At 48.5% G+C, this 21,615-nt stretch overlaps 2 protein-coding genes across 3 annotated transcripts in view; both read left to right on the top strand.

The window, feature by feature from the left end:
• The window catches only part of ORC1 (origin recognition complex subunit 1), a 39,010-nt gene extending 33,017 nt beyond the window's left edge, over window positions 1-5,993 (top strand). Inside the window, exons 15-17 of the mRNA XM_019625930.1 lie at window positions 3,452-3,621; window positions 4,155-4,242; window positions 5,707-5,993. Of these exons, the coding sequence (XP_019481475.1) occupies window positions 3,452-3,621; window positions 4,155-4,242; window positions 5,707-5,901 (453 nt within the window). The 3' untranslated portion in view covers window positions 5,902-5,993. The remainder of the gene's footprint in view (window positions 1-3,451; window positions 3,622-4,154; window positions 4,243-5,706) is intronic.
• Window positions 5,994-8,907: 2,914 nt separating this feature from the next.
• CC2D1B (coiled-coil and C2 domain containing 1B) overlaps window positions 8,908-21,615 on the top strand; it is an 18,533-nt gene continuing 5,825 nt past the window's right edge. The window contains exons 1-24 of one of the 2 annotated variants that reach the window (XM_019625964.1): window positions 8,908-9,281; window positions 10,818-10,906; window positions 12,044-12,165; window positions 13,241-13,347; window positions 13,704-13,859; window positions 14,278-14,403; window positions 14,568-14,727; window positions 14,929-15,098; window positions 15,216-15,291; window positions 15,378-15,488; window positions 15,571-15,701; window positions 15,941-16,013; window positions 16,201-16,331; window positions 16,747-16,864; window positions 16,946-17,118; window positions 17,519-17,644; window positions 18,257-18,315; window positions 18,404-18,520; window positions 18,987-19,060; window positions 19,205-19,263; window positions 19,487-19,538; window positions 19,963-20,062; window positions 20,194-20,284; window positions 21,486-21,613. In XM_019625964.1, the coding sequence (XP_019481509.1) occupies window positions 9,120-9,281; window positions 10,818-10,906; window positions 12,044-12,165; window positions 13,241-13,347; window positions 13,704-13,859; window positions 14,278-14,403; window positions 14,568-14,727; window positions 14,929-15,098; window positions 15,216-15,291; window positions 15,378-15,488; window positions 15,571-15,701; window positions 15,941-16,013; window positions 16,201-16,331; window positions 16,747-16,864; window positions 16,946-17,118; window positions 17,519-17,644; window positions 18,257-18,315; window positions 18,404-18,520; window positions 18,987-19,060; window positions 19,205-19,263; window positions 19,487-19,538; window positions 19,963-20,062; window positions 20,194-20,284; window positions 21,486-21,613 (2,711 nt within the window). In that variant the 5' untranslated portion in view covers window positions 8,908-9,119. Of the gene's footprint in view, window positions 9,282-10,817; window positions 10,907-12,020; window positions 12,166-13,240; window positions 13,348-13,703; window positions 13,860-14,277; window positions 14,404-14,567; window positions 14,728-14,928; window positions 15,099-15,215; window positions 15,292-15,377; window positions 15,489-15,570; window positions 15,702-15,940; window positions 16,014-16,200; window positions 16,332-16,746; window positions 16,865-16,945; window positions 17,119-17,518; window positions 17,645-18,256; window positions 18,316-18,403; window positions 18,521-18,986; window positions 19,061-19,204; window positions 19,264-19,486; window positions 19,539-19,962; window positions 20,063-20,193; window positions 20,285-21,485 lie in introns of both variants that reach the window. The other variant, XM_019625965.1, reaches the window with a different exon arrangement.

Below are 21,615 nucleotides of genomic sequence, written 5' to 3'. Positions count from 1 at the left end.
TACAAATTGCCAAGGCACAAAATTTTCTCACAGAGCCCTAAACCATCCCTCTCGTCAGTGGCCCTAATGTTCACCCAACAGCATGAAATGGGAGAGGGTCTAGCGAAAGGGTCAGGAAACTTTCTGTGAAGGGCCAGGTAGTAAATGTTTTAGGCTTTGCAGGCCATAATGGTCTGTCAGCACTATTCAACTCTGCCCTTGCATCATGGAAAGCAGCCATGCATAATAGGTAAAGGAATGCACATAACTGTGTTCCAGTAAAACTTTATTTACAAAAACATGTGGCAGGCCATAGTTGACTGACTCCTGATCTAGGGCATCAGTTTCTTAACTTTCAAAATAAGTCCTCATTTTAGCCAAACTTCCCCTTTTACCTCCAGCTCCAGTACCACTAACCCTGAGCATTTTGATGATTTTTAGTGTAATTTAGATTTATTCTTGGATTCTTCCTTACCAGCTTAGGAACTGGCTTTCTTCAGTCTGCTAAGTCAGCCAACTACTCTGCCACCTCTTTCCAGCTTGCAGAATTATATTGTTTACTCCTGTCGCTTTCCTTCCTTTTAGGGTTCTTGATCTTTTAACATTTCAGAAGGCATCAAATTTGTTTGTTGTTTTTACCTAAAACTCTTGCCTGTAATTTCAAACCTCTTATTTCTTTACTTATAAAGAAACATACCGATTTTTTTTAATGTTTTTTTTTTTTTTTTTTTTTTTGATTTTTTTCACATAACCATTATTCTTTTTTGTTCTTCAGTCTAGTTGTGGAGGACATTGCTTCACTGGTTCAAGTTGGCACCATCATTGCGCTCTTCCTGGGCGAGGCATATCAGTCACCAGCTTCTGGACGGCCGCTCACTGTGGCTGCTGGCTGCTCACACTGGCTGCTGGCTACACACAGAGCCCACGGCAACCCACTGCAGCAGTGACTGCAGCCTATGCCACGCTGGCAACTCACAGCAGCCCAGCTCCAGGTTGAGCTGTTGTTCAGCATCTTAGCTGTAGAGGGCAGTGCCACTGGCCCGCATATGTGGGATCCGAACCGAGGCCCTCTGGCGTCCCAAGCCAGCTCTTAACCATCGCAACCATAGCGCCACTCGGCCGGCCCAAAAAAAATGTTATTTTTTTTACTGTGAAAAATTTTTATATTTAGAGTTAGTCAGCTGGACTCAGTTGAGATGATCCCAATTTTGTTGCAGCATCCAAAGCATCATAGCTGGGAGCCAGTGGAACATATGCCTGCTTCCCTCCATCAGGCCTGATCAGGGTGTTGACCTTGGCCACGTCAGTGTCTTAGAGCCTTTTCACAGCCTGTTTCATCTGGGGCTTGTTGGTCTTGACATCCACAGTGAACACAAGTGTATTGTCTTGTATCTTCTTCATGGCCAACTCGGCAGTCACTGGGAACTTGGTGATGGCATTAGGGGCTCTATCAACTGGGGCCATTTTAAAATAAAATTCTCCCCTTGAGGTTTTTAGGAGACACAGCATAAATTTGGCCTACAGATCCATGTGAGGGCCTGTGGTGGCAAAGACTGAGTTTTTTTATCCTATACCACCTAACACCAAGATCAAACTGGACATTTTTCTTACCATTCCCTGTGCATGATGGGTTTCTTGTCTCCTTCACCACAGCAGCAGTCAAAAAGGGTGCTTACAATCACCAAGGTTCATGGATACTCTCAGGTATGCTGTGGGTGTTTTCTTGCCTCCCAGCTCTTGAGTCTATGCTATTAACACAATACTGCTTCACAAGGCAGTGGTAACGGTGACCAGAGGAAAGAGCTGATAGGGTAGAAACATCCATAGGACAGCCTTACTAATTGGATTGGAGATTAGAGGAAAGGAAGACTATAAGCTGATACTCATGTTTATGCCTTGGGTTACTTGGAAAAGCAACTTCTGTTTTGAACATCTTAAATTCTGAAAACAAAAATATACATAAAACATGTTAAAACGCCTATAATCCCACTTCCCAGAAATGACTATATCTTTGTGTATTGTGTACATGTATCTATATATGCCTATACAATTTGCTTTTTAAAACTGAATTTTGCAGGAATTTTAGAAGGAAATAATCATTTCCACACGTTGTCAGGCAGGTTGTCGTTGCCTGTGATGGTCGTCAGGCATATGGTGGGGATTGCTGGCAGGTACTGGGAATACAGAAACTGAGAGATCCTTGCAGGCCACAGTGAGTCCAGGAATTCCTGAGTGAAATTTAAAATGCAAGTGGCCTAAGTCAGCTTGGGAGAGAGTATAGGATTCCCTATGAAGGGAGCCCAGGAGCCCCTCAGCCTCTGCACACGGAAAGCAAGGAACAGCGTCGGAGATGCTGGCAATGTGGGCTGATTTGATTCATCTAACCACGGATTCCTCTGGCTCCTCCAGATTTGTGGCTTCCTTCCCCCTTGACTCTGATTGTTTAGCCATTGACCAAGGCTGGCTCCAAAATTTACCTCATGCTATGAGGGAGGCTCAGGCTGTGGCTTTATTTCCAAAATGTTTCCAGATGGTTCAATATGATCTTGGCCCACAAGTCTCTTCTTTTAGATTTCATTTCCCTAATATTAGATAAAGCTGAGGATTTCTGCCTTTTCCACTGTGGAGTTATCTGTAAAACCAAGACAAGGTTTGGACTCAGAGAAGAGTCCCAGGCACAGTATACAGTTATATGGTGTGTAACAGTGTTACAGTCAGTTACTGACCGTATATACAACAGTGGTCCCATGAGATTATAATGGAGCTGAAACATTCCTATCACCTGGTGCTGTCCTGTCCATCATAACGTCATAGCACAACCATCACTCACTTGTTAATGGTGATGCTGGTGTAAACAAATGCACTACACTGCCAGTTATATAAAAGTATAGCACATACAATTATGTATACAATACTTGGTAATGTATAAAAGACTGTTCTTGGTTTATGTATTTGCTATACATTTTATCGTTATTTTAGAGTGTACTTTTTCTTATAGTTTGCTGTAAGACAGTATGCCATGTTAAACTGGCAGCAGCCTCATACATCTTGTGTTTACCTCGTTTCTTGATCGCATCATTTTTCTTGCGCTTGGTTTAATCTCGTGTTTTGTACAGTAACATGCTGTGCAGGCTTGCAGCCTGGGAACAAGAGGCTATACCATACAGCTTAAGTGTGTAGTAGGCGTACCATCTAGGTTTGTGTAAGTGCACCCTGTGATGTTCGCACAATGACGAAATTGCCTAATGACACATTTCTCAGAATGCATCCCCCTTGTGAAGTGGTGTGACTGTGATAATATATATCTGGCCTTCCACCAGGTTCCCAGCCAGGGCTAAGTACTTAATTTCAGGTTTAAGTCCCTTTGCAGCACCACCTTTCCTTTTTATCTGAACACTGTTGAAACTGTTGGTTTTTCTCCTGGGCTGAGATGGCAAGGGGACCTTAAGGAATCAAATGTTCCCTCCTGTAGGTAGCAGCTCTCTCTGGAGATGCACGACGCTGCCTGGACATTTGTAGGCGTGCCACAGAGATCTGTGAGTTCTCCTGCCAGAAGCCTGGCTCCGCTGGCCTGGTCACCATAGGCCACTTACTGGAAGCAGTAGATGAAATGTTTTCGTCGTCATACATCACTGCCATCAAGTAAGACCCTTCTGCTTCCTGACCCTGAACATTCCTTGGAAGACCATTGGAGAGGGCTATAGTCTGGGAAGTCCATGGAAGCATGTTTTCCTTTCAAAGGTTTTACTCTTTCAACCTACGTTTTTTGAAGACACTGTCTTTTTTCTTAAGGGACATAGTCTAGTCAGGGAGACAGACATGTAAACCTAGTATAACAGGAAAGAATGACCATGAATTGAGTTACACTGTAGACATGTGGTAAAGTGCTACGGGAACAAGAAGGAAGCAGCTACTTCTCTCCCACTGAGTGATATACTCAGCTCATGAAATGGGGTGCTGTACATTTCAGATGTAGTTGCTGTGTTCCCTCACTTCCAAAGTGGCATTTATTATATCATTTTGAGATTTTAGGGGGTAGGGGAGATCCTTGCCAAATACTATAGGAAGAAATAGTCCCCATTTCCCCTCCCTCTTCTCTAAAGCTTTATTTGGCTTTCCTCTTGGTTGTTGGTATAGCCACTTGTAAGAATTCACATCTTTTCATTTTCTTTAAGAAATTCCTCGGTTCTGGAACAGAGCTTCTTGAGAGCCATCCTTGCAGAGTTCCGTCAATCAGGGCTGGAGGAAGCAACATTTCAACAGGTGATTTATCTCCTTTCTTCAAATCCTTCTAGATTTTGGTCTGGTGCCTCTAAAATATGTGAGAATTTCAATCACTGTGTAATAGTTTGTCTCTATTTTGTTCCAATTTGATTGTGCTAAAGAATATCAGACCAGCTCCTATTTTTATGTGATATTTTATTGAGATACATGAGAAAAGACCTTTAAGCAACTGGTTTCTGCATATTAGATTGAAGGTTTACTGTGTACCAGATACTATTCTAGGAGTGGGAGATTCAAAGATGAACAAGTCAAAAGTTACTGCCTTAATATAGCTTATGGTGGTATAGTGTGGTCAAGGCTTTCAGAATGAACCCTGTTTAAAAACAAATCACCCAGATCAATCCAAACACTGTTTAGCTTGGTTTCCATTACATTGAGTAAAGGGAAGTATTAGGGCTTGTGCTTTAGTGGTTTATTTAAAACTGGTATCCACAAGCAATGGGCTGCCTTAAAAGGTGAATTGTTCAAGCTGTTTAAGTCTGTGCCTGGGAGTGTGTATGTCTGTGTATGTTTTAGACATACAGATAGAGAGGTCGGGAAAACATTTCCTTCCAACTGCTTATTTACTTCCTTTTAGCTTTTCTTCTTTAAATTCTTTTTTAAACATTTCGTTGCTGGTCATGTTTTGCCCATTCTCCTTCTAGAACCTGAGACAGCTCTTCTGCAGAGAGTGACTTTCATTTTAGTTTGTGAATATTTCCTGAACATCTACAATGTGCTATTAACTGTGATAGGAGCCAGCAACCCTGATCTGAATTGGTTAATATCCCTGCTCCTGACAAGCTCCCAGTCTTGGTGGGGATTGGGGGTGGGGGATAGACTTATAAATAGTTAGAATAGAAAGTGACCGGGAAGTGCTACAGACTTGCCTGGCCCACTTGAGGCTTTAGGGTAGGAATCTATGTTTCTAGCTATCCCTTTGCATCTCTTTATTCAGTATTCTCTCTGGGCCTTTGCTTTTCCAAGGGTCATGCCTTGGCACCTATACACTATCTGCTAAGGAAAAGGCTTTTTAGCAAAATTTGACTTGAAGCATGACCATCTCAATTGTGGAACTCTCAGCCCCTGTATATCAGGACTGTTTGTATAACAGTCACAATTACCAGACATTTTATACCCATTAACTCATGAGATATTATAATACATTTAACAGGTAAAACTGAAGCTCAAAAAGTGAAATACTCGTAACTTGCCCGGGGTGTCATATTTAGGTAATTGGTAGAACCAGGATTCAGACCTGCTGTTCTGATTCTGAGGTCACTGTTGCATCCTGCCCCTGCATTTATGCCTCAGTGGGGCACCCATTGATGCCTTCCAGGGTATTGATTATCCTGGCCAAGAAGTACCTGAAGAAGAAGAAATAAATGATCAGATAGAGAACCGAACTACCTTTTTCTCTTAGTCTTTCTGGCAGCTGACCTTGGATTTGCTTTTTGTTTCTAGGTATACAGGCAACATGTGGAACTGTGTAGGATGGAGGGACTCCCATACCCCACCATGTCAGAGACCATGGCAGTGTGCTCTCATCTGGGCTCCTGCCGCCTCCTCCTCGTGGAGCCCAGCAGGAACGACCTGCTCCTTCGTGTACGGCTCAATGTCAGCCAGAATGATGTGTTGTATGCACTGAAAAAAGAGTGAAGGGCCTCACAAGGCAGGACTGCAATTTTTAAAGAGCCTGATTTTCTTTTTCTAAACACATGTAATTGTTGTGGCAAATCATTCTAAATGGAAATGGCTATCATGTAGTTTGGAATTTTCCATTAAATAATTTGCTTTTTCCGGAGTGTTTGGGAAATTTATAGCCATTACAAATATCAGATTATGAAACCAAACCATCCTTCCTACAATGGGCCCTCCCTCTGACTTTTATTTCTGTTAGTAGCCTCGCATTTATTTAATTGTAACACACCATGTATACAAATACCTGCATATATACACTTAACTTGTATTGATACAAAATAGTTCTGGGAGAATATGTAAGAAATTGGTTAGATTGGTTGCCTCTGGGAAAGAATTTGATGGCTGTGATCAGGGGGTAGAGTAAGACTTTCACTTGAATGTTGTGTATATTTTAACTTTTTTTGTTTTTTAAATTGGGGGAGGGGACCAGCCAAGTTGTTCTTCAGTCTTAGTTGTGGAGGGTGCCAGTCACCATCTGGCTGCCCATTGGCAGCTCGTGGCCTCTGAACTCAAGCTGCTGTGTTTAGTCTTAGTTGTGGGTGGGTATAGCCACCATCCCATGCGAGAGTCGAACCAGTAGCCTTGTTGTTAAAAGCACATGCTCTATCCACTGAGCCATCCAGGTGGCAGCTCCGCTCAAGGTGCCAAGTTCAGCTTTAGTTGCAGGCGGGCATAGCCCACCAATGAACAAGCAGTCTTGTTAGGAGCATGTGCTCTCACCAGCTGAGCCGTCCTGTCTCCTGTTGGCAGCTCAGCTCAGGAGCAGCGTCACTGGCCCATGTGGGAATCGAACCAGCGGCCCTGTTGCTCAGAGCTCACGCTCTTAAGCTAACTTTTAACCAACTGAGCCACTTGGCCGGCCCTCTTTTAACTTTTGAACAATATGAATGTGACAAACTTAGTTTATAAAAAAGAACTGCTGGAAATAGTAATAAGTAATCCCTAGTGACAAATAGCTAGAAATGTAATTTTTATTTTTAAGAAAATGTAATTTTTAAGAAGGTATCAGTTATAAAAACAAATCTGTGACTAAAAATGATTTAAATAGCACACAAAATATAAGGTACCTAGGAATAAAGCTAATAGAAATGTAATTAATCTGTAAATACAACTCAATTCCAATCAGTGTCTTGGTAGGGGTTTTGGTGTAACTTTGCAAGTTAATTCTAAGATTTATATGAAAGCCAACAGTGGGACAAACTGACATCCAAATCCTCATGTGAGGCACTGAGAAAAACACATCATCCATGTAATAGTCCTGCCAGAAATGTTTGATCTGAGTCTATTGATGAGAAAATGTTCAGATAAATTAAAATTGAGGAAAAAATATTCTGCAAAGCAACTTCTCCTCTTCATAAAATCAATGTCACAAAAGACAAAACCAAAGTGGAGAAACTATATCAAACTAAAGGAAAATAGAGAAATGAGAGCTAAATAGCTAAATGTACTCTGAGTCTTGACTGGATTGTGGATTTAAGAGATATAAATAATTATGAACAGTAAGGACTATATTCATAATAGGTAATAGTATGCAAATGTTAAATTTTGTGAGTGATAAATTGTGCAGGAGAATGCCCTTGTTAGGAGAATTGTGAAATATTTATAACTGCATATAATAGACTGAGGAACAGTATCAGAATATTTAAAAGAATTACACAATAAAGGGAAAAAAATGGGTAAATAAGTCATCCACAGAATAAGAAACATGAACGACCAACAAAATGTAAACATAGTAAAAGGGGCCTGGAAGTCATGCCCCACTGAAGGGAGTGTAACTTTGTAGATAATTTGGAATTATTATTGTCTGGAAAATGCAGAAATCCTATGAGCCAGCAATTTTCTAGAAAAACGTGTATCTTAGGAGTTGTGTACAAGAATGCTCATAGCACTGTAATGGCAAGCTATTCGAAAAGTGAATTATTTCATACTGTTCAATACCATACAGAAATGAAAAATAACTAGATAAAATGTAAATATCAATGTGGATGAAGCTTACAAATAGGGTGGCGCAGACAAAGAAGTTGAAGAATATATACAATGATACCAATAATATGATGTTAAAGTTTGCAAAAAAAAAAAAAATACTATGGGTTGTTTAAGGATATATACATACATAGTAGAAATAGAAAGAAATGCTCAGGAATAATAAACACCAAACTCAGGAGAGTGGGTATCTCTCTGAAAAAGGGTTGCAACGTGATAGGCGGCTTCAACTGTATTGTACTGTTTTTTCTTAAACTTGTGGTTGGTGCCTATGTTAATTCACAAGAGAAATAGGAATTATTGAGTGCCTGCCTATACCATGCACTGCTCTAGTCACTGGAGATAACTTGAACAAACATTTCTGCGTTTGTTGCGCTTGCATTCAAGCAAATGTGAAATGTATATATTAAATATTTCATTATAAGAGTTTAAAATTTTTAATTAGAAAAAAATGGAAGTGAACTTCAATTTTAAAATGCTAAACTAAGGTTGGTCTCTGGGCCACCCCAAAGCAATAGGACATGGAAAAGCTCTTTGTCCAAGGGAAATGGAAGATCTTTGAAACCGCTAACTACAAGACATAGTTATAAAACATAATTAAGTTTAGGAGATAGGCAGGAGTGAGTTGCAAGGTTTGTTTTAGATGGAAGATTCCTTTGACGCCCTTCCCCATCCCCCATTTCATTGCTCTGCAGGGCAGGGGAGTAGAAATTTGGGTGTTCAACTAGGAAGTGACTTAATGAAGAGGTGCAGTTAAGCACCCACTGCCTATCATCTTAAGTATTTAACCCGCCTGATTGGAAAAGGTACATTCAGGTGCTGAGTGAAAAAAACAAGGTGAACCCCATTTCTCTAAAGACAAGTTACAAAGGAGGAGGGCGAAGTTGGTGGCAAGCAGAGCAGCCCCTCCTCTAGGGAGGAGTCTGCGTCAGCCCCGCCCCTACGACGAGAGGGGCGGAGCGAGGGCGTAAGGCCGGCTTGCGCCCGGGAGCCTTGGACTGGGAGTGCGGGAGGAACATAGGTAGGGAAGCTATAATTGGGCAAGGGCAGGTGACGCGCCTACTGTATTTGCGCAAGCAGCTGGAGACCTCGGAACCGCCCGACGACCCTCTCTGGGCCTGGTTTAGCCTGCACGCTGAGAACCCCACCCTTAGAGTCACCTGTCGGAGCGCCACGCCCGCTTCGTCTTGCGCATGCGTATTGCCCGCCGCAGGGGGCGTGGAGTCACGTGTTGGGGCGCGAGCGGTCTTCGAGCGGGCTTCCTGTCCAGGCCGCTGCTGGGGCCGGGTGGCGGCGGGATCCCTGGGCGGTTCCGGGCAGGAGAAGGCCCGGGTTGGAAACGGATCCGCCGCGAGGTATGCCGCGTCCCTGGATCCCGGCGAGGGGAGACCTGGGATTGCGGGGGAGATGGAGTTGGCTGGGGCTGGGCAGGGCGGTGCGTCCTGCCGCGCGGGAGTAGGGTCCCCTGGCTTCGCCTCTCCTGCTCACTCGGCTGCCCTCCTCTTTTCTGAGCCCGGGCCTGCAACCGGCACCGATACCCCCAGCCTGGTGCTCACGGAACCACAGACTTGGCGTGGCTGACTGACCTCGTCTTTTTCCCTGAGCCTGGTCACTCACTGTCCCCGCTCAGTTGACGGCCCGCCGTTCACCCACGCCATGAAATCTGACGCCTGGAGTCACCCTGAGCTCTCCCTCCTGTGCGCCCACGTCCAGTTAATCTCGGAGCCTTGTTGATTTTACCCCCAACTCTGGAATCCATCCTCTTCTCGCCACCCCCACGCCTCTGCAGCTCTCCCCTTTGCCAAGATCGTTGCAAGACGGGACTGTTTCCAGCCTCCATTCTCCGTCCTACCTCCTTCCCGTCTTCGGCCAGACGGATGTTTGTGAATTTCCCACCTGATACCGTCACGTACATTGCCCTCAGAATAATGCCCAAACGCCTTTAAATTTAAAGGGTTTTCTATTTTGCCCCTTGCTCACATTTTCAGCTTCGCTTGTACCATTTTGTGTCTCACATTTTAGGCCCCAGTAATCCCAGGTCTCTAGTTTCCTTATGCAGGTCAGACTGTTCCTCATCTCAGAGCCATTATCAGGTTGTTCCCTATGTTTGGAATCCTTTTCCCCAAATTTTGTATGACTTAGCCAGAGGCATCACCTCGAAGAAACCTTTTCTCTCTGTGCTGGATAAGGAGTGGCACCTGGGCACTCATGGCCCCTAGAGGAGCCCTGTGTGGTTTTTGTCTATTGATGAGGTTGTCTCCACCATGTAAATGTCCTATGAGGGTTGAGAACATGTCAGATTCATTCCTGCTCTCCCAGTGCCCAACACAGGGTCCTATGAATGGTTTTGAGTTCTCTGAGACAATCAGAATTATGAGTCAGGTTTCTCCAGAGCAGAACTGTCCAATAGAACTTGTGGGAAAATGTTCAATATGTATGCTGGACAATGGTAGTCATTAGCTGAGGAACTGGATTTTTAATTTAAATAGTCATATATTGCTACCATATCTGACAGCTTTAGAGCCTTTGTAAACCTTACTCAGCCTTGTACCCACCCACCCTCTACCTAGAGTTACTGCCCTGAATCTGTCTTCCTAGGCTTCTCCCCACTCAACCTCTTGGGTTTAATCCAAATTTGGCAATCATTTCTGTAACTTTTTGTGTGTCCACACTCCCCACTTAACACCCATTAGCAGGTGTTCGCCATCCCTTTCATCTCCCTTGTTGCTTGCATTGGTGCTGTACTTCGTGTTAGTATTTCATCCTTTGGTGTTAAGCGTTATCTTCTTTCTCTTAGTTGGGAGTTGACTAACCACACCTACTGCAGGTAGCACTGTTGGGGGAGGGGCTTGAAGTCCTCTCCAGTCTGAGTCTCTTCCACTCCCCACCAGATAGGTGTGTCTAGGCTGTCAAGATGCCACGGCCAAGACCTCGGAAGGGCCCTCAGGCCAGTGGTCAGGGTGTGGCGGCTGCCAAGCAGGTATGTATAAAGGCTTGTTCACCCCAGCTCCAGTCTGAGGGTGGGGGTTCTTAAACAGCGTGGGCAAACTGGGTCATCTGTATGGTAGCCCCATTAGTCCAGAGACTTGGAGCAGTGCCCCCTGGTGTTGTCAGATCCCTTAGAGACCCTCTGCCTAGCTCCTGCCACCCACACGTTTCAACCCAGGCATCCTGCCATGGCCACCTCCGTATGAGTGATCTGGAGTGTTCAGGAACCTCCAGTTTAAGGTGTTCTGAAGGGGCCTTCGTGCTCTCATGGGTGCATTAGGCCACACTGCTTGCCAACCAAGGATGCAGGGCTTGAGAGTTTATGTCCATTGGGAGAGTTTTGCTGCCTTAGAGGTCTCTCTGATCTCTTGTTTCAGGCCCACGTCCTGAGACTTCTTAGTCTATTTGTCTTGTCTTAAAAGAGGCAAGTAAGGAAGGTGGTAGGATAAAGGGCATAGACTCACATCACAAAATAAATAAAAATTTATTTTAAATTCTAGCTCTTCCACTTACAAGGCTGTCTCAGTTTCATTGGAACATGGAAATATAAATAGAACCTACCTTTCTTATAGTAGTCAAATTTATAGAGACAGCAAGTAGAATGGGGTTACCAGGGGCTGGGGATAGTAGAGAATGAGTTGTTGTTGTTTAATGGGTACAGAGATTTAGTTCTGCAAGATGAAAAGAGCTCTGTGAATGGATAGTGATAACAGTAGCACAACAGTGTGAATGTACGGAATGCTACTGAGCTCTACGCTTAGAATGGTTAAGATAACAATTTTCATGTTATGTGTGTTTTCTAATTTTAAAAAAAGGACCTATCAGGATTGTGAGAAAATTAACTAAGATAATCATGTAGAGTGCTAAGTACAGTGCCTGGCATCTAGTATTGTTGTTGTCAGTAATAATAATGGCAGTGTAGTCTTACTGGGCTCTCTGTAGAGTCACCAGGTAAAGGAGTGTCCTAAAGGGACACTTGCAGGCCGGTTTCCCTTTCTGCATCCTGGGCCTCAGACAGTGAAGGAGCCACTGACCAGGAGACTGGCTCTGGGGCTGGGTTCCACCTCTGCCTCATTGAGTGGGTCCTATGAAATCTTTGCTCTCAGCTGGGGCTCTTTGTGGAATTCAGCCCTGAGGACATGCTGCTGGGGACGGAGGAGACTGAAGATGACGGGGACCTGGAGGCCGAGCTGCTGGCCCTCACTGGGGAAGTAGGAACCACAGGCAGGAAGCCAGCACCCACGGGACAGGGTGAGTTTATGGCTCTGGGCAGGACTCGGTGCTGGGACCAGATGGGCTCATCAGGCAGGTGGGTGGGAAGGTCCTCTCCTCACAGCTGTGAAGAGCTAGCCAGACCACCTGTTCCTTCTGATATCCATGTCCCTTCTTCAGCACTCCCACCAAGAAGCCATCTTGCCCTGCTCACACACCGGCGGGAGCTCACTTCTTCCCTGGACTGCCCCGCTCACCATAGTGGACATTCAGCAATCTGATTCTCCACCTGACTCAGGTCCCTAGCCTTAGCCTTAGCTGGGCCAAGTATAGAGTAAGTGCTCAGCACAGGCAAACTGGGCACTAATAAGTGGATAGAAATTGTGTTGAATGAGGAAGTGAAATATCCCTTCCCAGCCTGGAAGAGGACAGAGACCTGAAGTCTGGGAGGGTCAGAGGGTCTAAATCTTCCTCTCTTCTCCCCTCTCCAGGAACCCTCAGAGAGAACCTCCCTGTACCCCCGTACCCCCCCACACACACACACACCAATCCCATGTACCCCTGAATTGAGGGACCTGAGGATCATGGGAGGATCTTGGAAGGGGCACACTGGTCTGGGAGAAACACAGCCCTCCATTCTGTCTTAGTCCAAACCTGCTTTGGGGTTAGGTGAGCCTGGGTTTGAATCATGGTTCTGCCACTTAATAGGATCGCAGTATTAGGAAAATTAATATTGGTAGTTTTCAGTTTACTCATATATAAAATAGCGATAATATTACCTACCTTGCAGAATTGTTGTGAAGCTCAAATAGATGTTAAAAATCTTTAGATGTGTGAAAGGTGGTTAGGGGCAATGGATGAGTAGGTCTGTGAAGAGCTATTAAAACAAATGCCGAGAAGGGAGCAGCTTGTTGCCTGTTGGGGGCCCAGGAAGGTTTCCTGGCTGAGGGGCTTCGACCTGGGTCATAAAGGGAGAGCAGGGCTTTTACAGGGGGGGCTTGGGCTGTGGGAGATCAGGATTTATACCTGGGTGTAGAAATGCTCCATGCATTGAAGACCCTCCTTTCCTCTCCGTGGACCTTTCCTGAGCTACCCCAACCCTCTGTTCCCCCAGGCACCTTGCCTATGGCCCACATCGAGAAGCTGGCGGCAGACTGTATGCGGGATGAGGAGGAGGAGGAGGAGGAGGAGGAAGGGCTGGAGGAGGACGCAGACTTGCTGGTGCGTCTGGCAGGCTGGTGTCCGAGGGCTGTGTGGGAAGCCTGGGCGGGTCCCTCTGTGCTCTCATGTTAAGTGAGCACCTTGCCCTTCTTGGCCCGTCTGACTACAGTGTGCGGCTAGTCTCCTGTGCTGTGTGGTCTGAGCTCTGCCTTTGGCGATTCTCACATTTGTAGTCTTCACTGTTTAAAAGGCTATCCTCAGTCAGATTAAAGAAGTGTTTTGGTGAAGGGGACTTTCAGGCACATTGACTAATGTTGGGAAGTACTGCTGGGGCGGGGGGAGAGTCCTTTATTTTCAGATCCTATCATAGGTATGGCCATGAGGCTCCCAAGCTCCTGGGCCTTGTGTCTCCCCAGAGTGAACTGCAGGAAGTCCTGGGTACAGATGAGAAAGCTGGGCCCCTGGATGATGCTGAGACAGCCAGCCTTGATGGCCCAGAGGAGAAGGAACAGGAAAACATTGAATCTCCAGTGCAAACACCTCTCCTAACAGCTTCAGCCCCAGCAGCTCAGGTAGGTTCTGGAGGGATCCTTTGTGCCTTCGATGCCCCCACGTACGCATGTATAACATGCACGTAGCATGGCTTGCAGAGAAAGGCTGCAGTAACCCTTTGCAGGGCCCTCCTCCAGCTGCGCCCTGACCAGTGACCGAGCACAAGAAACTCTTTGGTGGCTGGCTGGCCTCAAAGGCCTCTCTGTTCTCCCAGACCACCCCCCACAGCTGTCCACAGATTGTCTGGGTCTCTGTTTGCCTCTGACATGGCCTCTGGCCTGTCCAGTGAGTCTCTTCCTCCTCCCTTGAGACTTTTAGGTTCTTCCTTCTACTTGAATCCAAGAGCCTCATTTTCTGGGGCAGCTTCCTGGCAGGGAGGGAGCAGCAAGGGCCTACTTGGCCCTGGGGTGGCCAGGTCCTGAACTGAAGTATCTACAGGCTGGAGGGCCTCAGGGGCTGCAGGCTCTGCTGGACGATCGGATCCATAACTACCGGGAGGCTGCAGCCAGCGCCAAGGAGGCAGGTGAAGCCGCCAAAGCCAGGCGCTGTGAGCGTGGCCTGAAGGTCAGTTGGGCCCAGACAGGGAGCAGGGCTGGGAGGAGTGGGGCTGAGGTCAGCGGGTGAGGCAGCAGGAAGTTAGGCCAATGGAAGGGAGGGATCCTTGGCTTTTCTTCAAGCGGGATCCAGACTGAGATGGCTGCTGGGTTTCTGGCTCTTCTCTCCCTCAGACTCTAGAGGCCCAGCTGGCTGCTGTGAGGAGAGGCAGGAAGATCAATGAGGATGAGATCCCACCTCCAGTGGCCTTGGGCAGGAAGCCCCTGTCCCCCCAGGAAACCACCGACAGGAGCTCCGAGGCAGATCCCCCAGCTCCTCCCACCATGGAGCCAGGTATCTGGAGACACTGACATCCTATCCTGGTTCTCAAGGTCAGAGCCCATCGCCTGCCTCCCCATCCTGCCACTGTCATTGCCGTCAGTCACACCTTCCCTGAGAGGTCCTTAGGCCAACCAGACCTATGGGCACTGGGAACCCAGGGCATGCCCATTCTTTGACCGACACCCCCTCTTTGGGCTTTTTATTTCTCCGCAGACATCCCTTCTCAGCCTGAGACAAGCCCTGGCATTTCTGCCCCACCCAACTCAGACCCAGACCCACGGGCCCTGCTGTTGACCCGACAGAGAGAGTACAAGCTGGCTGCCCTGAACGCCAAGCGGGCTGGAGACCTAGACCGTGCCCGAGAGCTCATGAGGACTGGGAAGGTATGACGTCTGGCTGAGGGGCTGTGTGTCCAGCCCCTCACCGATGGGGGCAGTGACCTGCCCAGGCTCTTGTGGTTCCCTGGCTGATGCCCACACCTGGTTTTCTTACTACTGCAGAGATTCGGTGCTGTCCTGGAGGCCCTGGAGAAGGGAGACCCTGTGGACCTGAGTGCCATGCCCCCAGCACCTGAGGGTCAGTATGAGGATGGTGGGGGGGGGACTCGGTCAGGCTGGGGCTGGCCAAGCATCCCACCTACACTTCTGCTCCGGGTCCCCCAGACCTGAAGCCCCTCCCACAGCCTTCCAAGGCCCTCACAGCACCCTCAGTCATACCCCCAGCAGTGGAGCGAGTGCAGCCAGTGATGGCCCCTGACACCCCTGCAGCCCCAGGTAGGACGAAATTGTGGGACTGTGGAATGGGGACCTGGGGAGAGGCAGGCAGAGCTGATGCCATCTCCTTCCTCCTTTCAAGTGGCCCATCCTGAGCCACAGACAGTGCTAGACGCCCTGCATCAGAGGCTGAACAAGTACCGTGAGGCAGGCATCCAGGCCCAGGGCAGTGGGGATGAGCGCAAGGCCCGGATGCACGAGCGCATTGCCAAGGTGGGCCCTCAGCCATGCAGCCCTGCATGTCAGCCTCTCCCTGGCTGCGCTGTCTGTGTGCTCCTGCAGCTAGCCCTGGTCTTTGAGTCTCTGTCTGCCTGTCTATCTCTCTGGAGTTCTGTGTTCAGGGCTTTTTCTTTCTGGGGCTGCTGTTTTTCAGTCTTCCACTCTCTGTCTCTCCCTATGTGGAGCCTAGAGGCTGCTGCCCACCATAGGTCCCTCCCTTCCTTCCCTTGCAGCAATATCAAGATGCCATTCGAGCACACCGAACAGGACGGAAAGTTGATTTTGCTGAGTTGCCTATCCCTCCAGGTGAGTGGTGGTGCTTGGCCTAGGGTCTTCATGAGAAGATCTCTAAGAATGATGGGAGGAGGGGGAAATAATTTCTCTTGTAGCTGCCTCCACTCTGTGGGAGCCGCCCAGCGCAGCCGAGGCCCACAGCTGCGTAGTGCTTCCCTGAGGCTACACTACCCCTCTCAAAGCTCACTGTCGTCCACAGGATTCCCCCCCATCCCTGGCCTGGAGCCCACTGCGGGCACTGCGGAGGATGCCATGGCAGCTACTTTAGCAACTGCTCAGAAGCTGGCCGCCTCGGAGGATACGACCCCAGCAGAAGACTGGGATGAGGAGGTTTGGCTGAGGGCCTGAGACTCCAGGGATTGGTGAGGGAAATGACAGATGAGGGCTTCATGGAGACCCCATTGTCTGTACTAAGAAGCCCAGTGAGACGGATTCTTTCTTCCATTTAACAGAGAAAAAACTTGGCCAACAGCACCCAGATAGGCAAAGCTAGATTCAAACCAAGGTCTGACTGACTCCGGAGCCCAGATCCCCAATACCCTGCTGTCTCCTGTTGGGGAGGTTAGCTCAAAGAGTTTCATGAGGCTTGTCTAGCTCAGATTCTCTAGGGCCCTGAAGGGGAAGCCATTCATCTCAGTTCACACAGTAAGTTAGTGTAGCATTTAAGACGAGCGTCCAGGTCTGGGAGCTGCCTCGGCCAGGGTGGGGAGCAGACTCCATGTGACATCTTCCTCGTCACTTGCAGGATGAGTCTGCAGTCCAGGCCCCAGTGGCCAAGAAGCCAGCACAACCTCTGGTCCCTTCATCCCAGCCCCTACCTGAGCCCAAGGCCTCGAGTTCTAAGGAGTCACTGAATCCCTCTGGTGAGTTAGGGAGAAGAGGGATGGAGTGAAGGCTCTAGTGGTGGGCAGGCATGGCTCTAACCAACTTTGCTCTCCCTTCAGTGCGGGAGCAGCTGTCACTGCTAGAGGCACGGAAACGGCAGTACCAGCGGGCAGCCCTGCAGGCCAAGCGAGGCCAGGACCTGGAACAGGCCAAAGCTCATCTGCGGCTGGCCAAATGCCTTGAGGCTCAGATCATCCAGGTCCGAGCAGGCCGGCCTGTAGACCTCTCCAAGGTGAGTCCCACCTGGTTAAGCAGCAGGACTTCTCAAGCAGAGGAGGAGGGTGGCAGGGGCTTGATGGGCAGCTGTGAATGAGGCAGCTGCTTCCAGGAGATGGGTCTTGGATAGGATGTGCTTACTGCTGGAAAAGCCTTCAGTTTATGCCTCTTTCTTCCCATGGCCTCAGGAGAGGCTGGGGGAAGGCCAGATGGGCTGCCTGCAGCCAGAGACGACAAGGCAGGGCAAGACCAGGGGGAGGCAGAGTGTTGTGGCGGCCTGCGATAGAATGGGAAGCAATGAGTTCCCATCGCTGAAGGTTAGAAGCTGGAGAAACGTCCAGTTTGGGATCCTGCTTTTGTTAGGCTCAGCAGAGGAATCATCTTGGGGCCCCTGAGGGGCCTTGTAATCTGTGTAGGTGCCTTCACCCTTGACGGATGAAGAGGGCGACTTCATCCTCATTCACCATGAGGACCTGCGACTCTCCCAGAAGGCTGAAGACGTGTATGCTCAGCTACAAAAAATGCTTCTGGAGCAACATGAGGTCAGTAGGCTGCTTGTCTGTCTGCCCTTTCAGTGCCCTCCCCTTTCCTCTCCCTGGGGAAAGTCATGGGGCTCAGACCAGATATTCCTGGATTCAAATTCTGGCTCTTTAATTTACTGGCTGTGTGACCTTGGGCAAGGCACTCCCCTCTCCGAAAAACATTTTCCTCATCTGTAAAACAGAATGATTAATATCCCACCTTTGGGGTACTTACGAAGTTCAGATAGTAAAGTGGAGGGGAAAGTACTTTGAAAATGGGAGGAAGGAGTATTGAGGAAGAAGTGTTCGGGGAGACGTATCTATATAAAAAAATGTATACATATATTTGTGCCTATGGATCTGAGCTGCTGCTTGCAATTCTGCCTTCTGAAGTGATATTTCTATTAGGTTTTGAAGAAAGAATAGGAGTATGCTAAGTGTATTTTGGGGGAATGGCTGTCATCACGGAGGAAACAGCAAAAACTTAGGCAAAAAAGTGTTATGGGACTTCAGGAACAGTGACTTGGGGGTATGTGTTGGGGGAGGAGAGGGGTGATACTACAGAAGGTTGGACCTTTCAGAAATCAGACCTCAAAAGCCAACCTAGAGTCACTCTGGGCCTCTTATTTTCAGAAGTGTCTGCTGTTCTCCAAGCAGTTCATGCACCAGGGCAACGTGGCTGAGACTACGCGGTAAATGCAAGGGCTGGGTCTAGGACATGTGGAGTGGGGAGCAGAAAATGAGCCCTGTCCCGCTGACGCGAGCACCTGTCTCTGTCAGGTTTGAGAAGCTTGCTCAGGAACGCAAAAAGCAGCTTGAGATCCTACAGCTGGCCCAGGCCCAGGGCCTCGACCCTCCTAGCCACCACTTTGAGTTGAAGACATTCCAGACTGTGAGGTACCAAAGCCTAAGGGAGACGTGCTATACACCTGAAACTCATATAAAATAATGCTGAATGTCAACTGTAATTGGAAAAAAAGAATAGCCTAAGGGAGACAATGACTTCATGTAGGGGTGGGCCAGAGGCTGGGAGCCAAGGCTGGAGACTTAGGCACCTCTAGTGATGCTGCCCAGGCGTGGCCCTGCCACAGGCACTGGGCCTGGGGGGTGTGGGAGGTAGGACAGGATGCCTGTGAGGAGCTCAGAGCTGCGGGTGGTAGGGGAAGGAACCCTGGACTGGGGGTCACAGGCCAAGGTCTGTGTGCCATCTCTGCCATTCCTCACCCATGCAAGCTTTGCCGCCCTGGGCCCACTCGCCTCCTGACTACCACCTGGGAGGCAGGCAGGCACTGGAAGAGGGGACCTTTTAAAACTCAGCACACTCCTTCACTTTGGGCTCTTTCTCCTTGCTTCCTGGTTATAGGGTCTTCTCAGAACTCAACAGCACAGAAATGCATCTGGTCATTGTCCGGGGAATGAACCTCCCAGCCCCTCCAGGTAGCCCCGGGGCCACCCCTATTCCAGGAGGCTTTTGCCCAGACACCACCCCCAACCAACAGGGAGGCACTGGCTGTCCCCCTACATCAAGTGCTGGGCTCCTGCCTACTCCGTTTGACCATGACTCCCATTTCTCCTCCGTAGGAGTGACCCCTGATGACTTGGATGCTTTTGTGCGGTTTGAGTTCCACTACCCTAACTCGGTGAGGTTCAGGTAGAGGTAGGATCCTCTGAACCTCATCTTCCATTCCAGGACCCTGTGCTCAATTTCTCCCCATCCCTGGGAGGTCTGGCTGTAGGAAGGGGTTTGAAGGGGCCCCTTCCCCATAGGGGTCCCTTCCGTCAACAGTGACTTAGCACAGAGTTTCTGGCCCTATAGACCTGTTTTTTCAAGCTGTCCTGACTTGTCCCTTCTTACTGCTTTAGGACCAGGCTCAAAAGAGCAAAACAGCTGTGGTGAAGAACACAAACTCTCCAGGTGAGGGCTGCTTTCTCCTCCCTCTCACTCTGATCTGTGTGTGCAGCAGTTGTGTTTCCAGATTATCTTACTTGGTACTCAACTTGGGAGATAAAGGCAGGTATTACTACTCTTCTCACTAGTTGGGCAAACAGGCTCAGAGAGATAAAGGGACTTTGCTGTGGCTTCAAAGCAAGGAGGTGGTAGAAATGGGACTTGAATCAAGGAATCCAGACTCCAAATTCCAGGTCCCTCCCACTTTGGTATAATCAATCGGGTGAGTGTTAAGAGCTGCCCAGTGTGGCCTTCCAGGCCAGGACCTAGGTGCGTTACCACCCTCTGGTGGTAGTCCCTCTGAATTGCAGGCAGAGACCAACCCTAGACGTGTTAACCACGTCCTCAGGAAATCCCCGGGAGCTAAGCCCCTTCTTGTCTTCTCTTGCAGAATTTGATCAACTCTTCAAACTAAACATCAACCGAAACCACCGAGGCTTCAGGAGGGTGATCCAAAGCAAAGGAATCAAGTTTGAAATCTTCCACAAAGGGTGAGGTCCCTGTCAGTCACATTGCAAGGTGGGCCGGGAGGAAGGAATGGCTTCTGCTGCTGCTGCTGCCCCTGCCAGCTCATTCCTGCTTTCCCTGCCCAGTCCAACTCTGTTGACTCTTGGCTCCCCAGGTCCTTCTTTAGAAGTGACAAGCTGGTCGGCACAGCCCACCTGAAACTGGAGCGCCTGGAGAATGAGAGTGAGATCAGGGAGATTTTGGAGGTAGGACGCAGAGACTGGAGGTAGGGTGAGGAAATCAGAGCACTTGGCAAGTGAAGAGCCAACATGTATTGAACATTAGCCCCCATTATAGGTTTTTTGTGCCCATTAATTTCAAAATATCTATAGGTGTGCTGTAGAGTAGGTGCTATTTCAATTTCACAAATGAAGAGACTCAGAGGGTCTGAGAAAGTTTTACAGCATCACCCAGACAGGAAGTAGGTATACTCGTCACAACTCTCTGGGCCGCTCAGTTCCCAGGGATGGTGGATTACAGGGCCCGTGAGGGGTCTGATCATTGCTGTCAACTTAGCACACACAAATTCCTAGGTTTGGGGGGCAGGGCAGTTCTCTGGCACCATGATGAAATGGAACCACCTCTGGACGTAGAGTTGATACAGTATTTCCAGATCAGGGACCCACCACAATGAAGCTAGTCTGTGTTTAGGAATTGGTCCCAGACAGCTCCTTAAGCATCTGTGAACTCATCAAATTTCATAGGCCAGGGACTCTTAAGCGTTTGCCTCTGACCAATGAAACTGAAGTCTAGAGAAGGAGGTGTTACATAAGCTCATACAGTGTCCCTGGCCAAGTGCAGCCAGGCCCTTGCTGATGCCTTTGTGGGTGGGGCTTATCCACTACGGTGCATCTACCCGCCTCCGCCACCGCCACCTGTTTGTGGGAACTATTATGTGTACTGGCCACATTGAGAGTGGTCAGACTTCTCCAGCATATAGCCCTGCTTTGCACTCCAGCTGCCCCGCTCCTGCTCAGGAAGGAGGCAGCATGGTGGGTGGATAGGAACCTTTGGCCTGGGTTCTAGTCCTGGCCTTGCCACACTCTGCCTGTGTAATGTAACACCCACATCTCTGTGCCATCTGTGAAGTTAGTGGTTTTTAGGCTACACCTTTAAGTCAGAGCATTTCTTCTAAGAGTTGCCATGAGGCAACTGAGCAGGACTCAGGTTTCTCATCTCCACCTCAGAGCATTGATGCTTAATTGGATTTTCACATTACTTTTTATCTTTATAAGACTTACCTAAAACCACCACCACCAAACAGCAGCAGGGCAGGGTAGTCATGAAACGGAGACTCCTGTGTTGACACTGCAGGATGCTTTAGCTCCTCTCATTCCTTACCTGTGAGCTGCCTGTTCCCAACCGCTGCCCCATCACTTACCATTTCCCTCTCTGCGGTCCTCACAGGTCCTGGAAGGAAGGAAGCCCACTGGGGGCAAGCTGGAGGTGAAGGTGAGGCTGCGGGAGCCTCTGAGTGGCCAGGATGTGCAGATGGTCACCGAGAACTGGCTGGTCCTGGAGCCCAGGGGCCTGTGAG

Source organism: Hipposideros armiger, unplaced genomic scaffold, assembly GCF_001890085.2.
Source record: "Hipposideros armiger isolate ML-2016 unplaced genomic scaffold, ASM189008v1 scaffold_646, whole genome shotgun sequence".
Classification (NCBI taxonomy): Eukaryota; Metazoa; Chordata; class Mammalia; order Chiroptera; family Hipposideridae; genus Hipposideros; species Hipposideros armiger.
The sequence above is the reverse complement of the archived record's forward strand: the minus strand, read 5'-3'. Positions and strand labels throughout refer to the sequence as shown.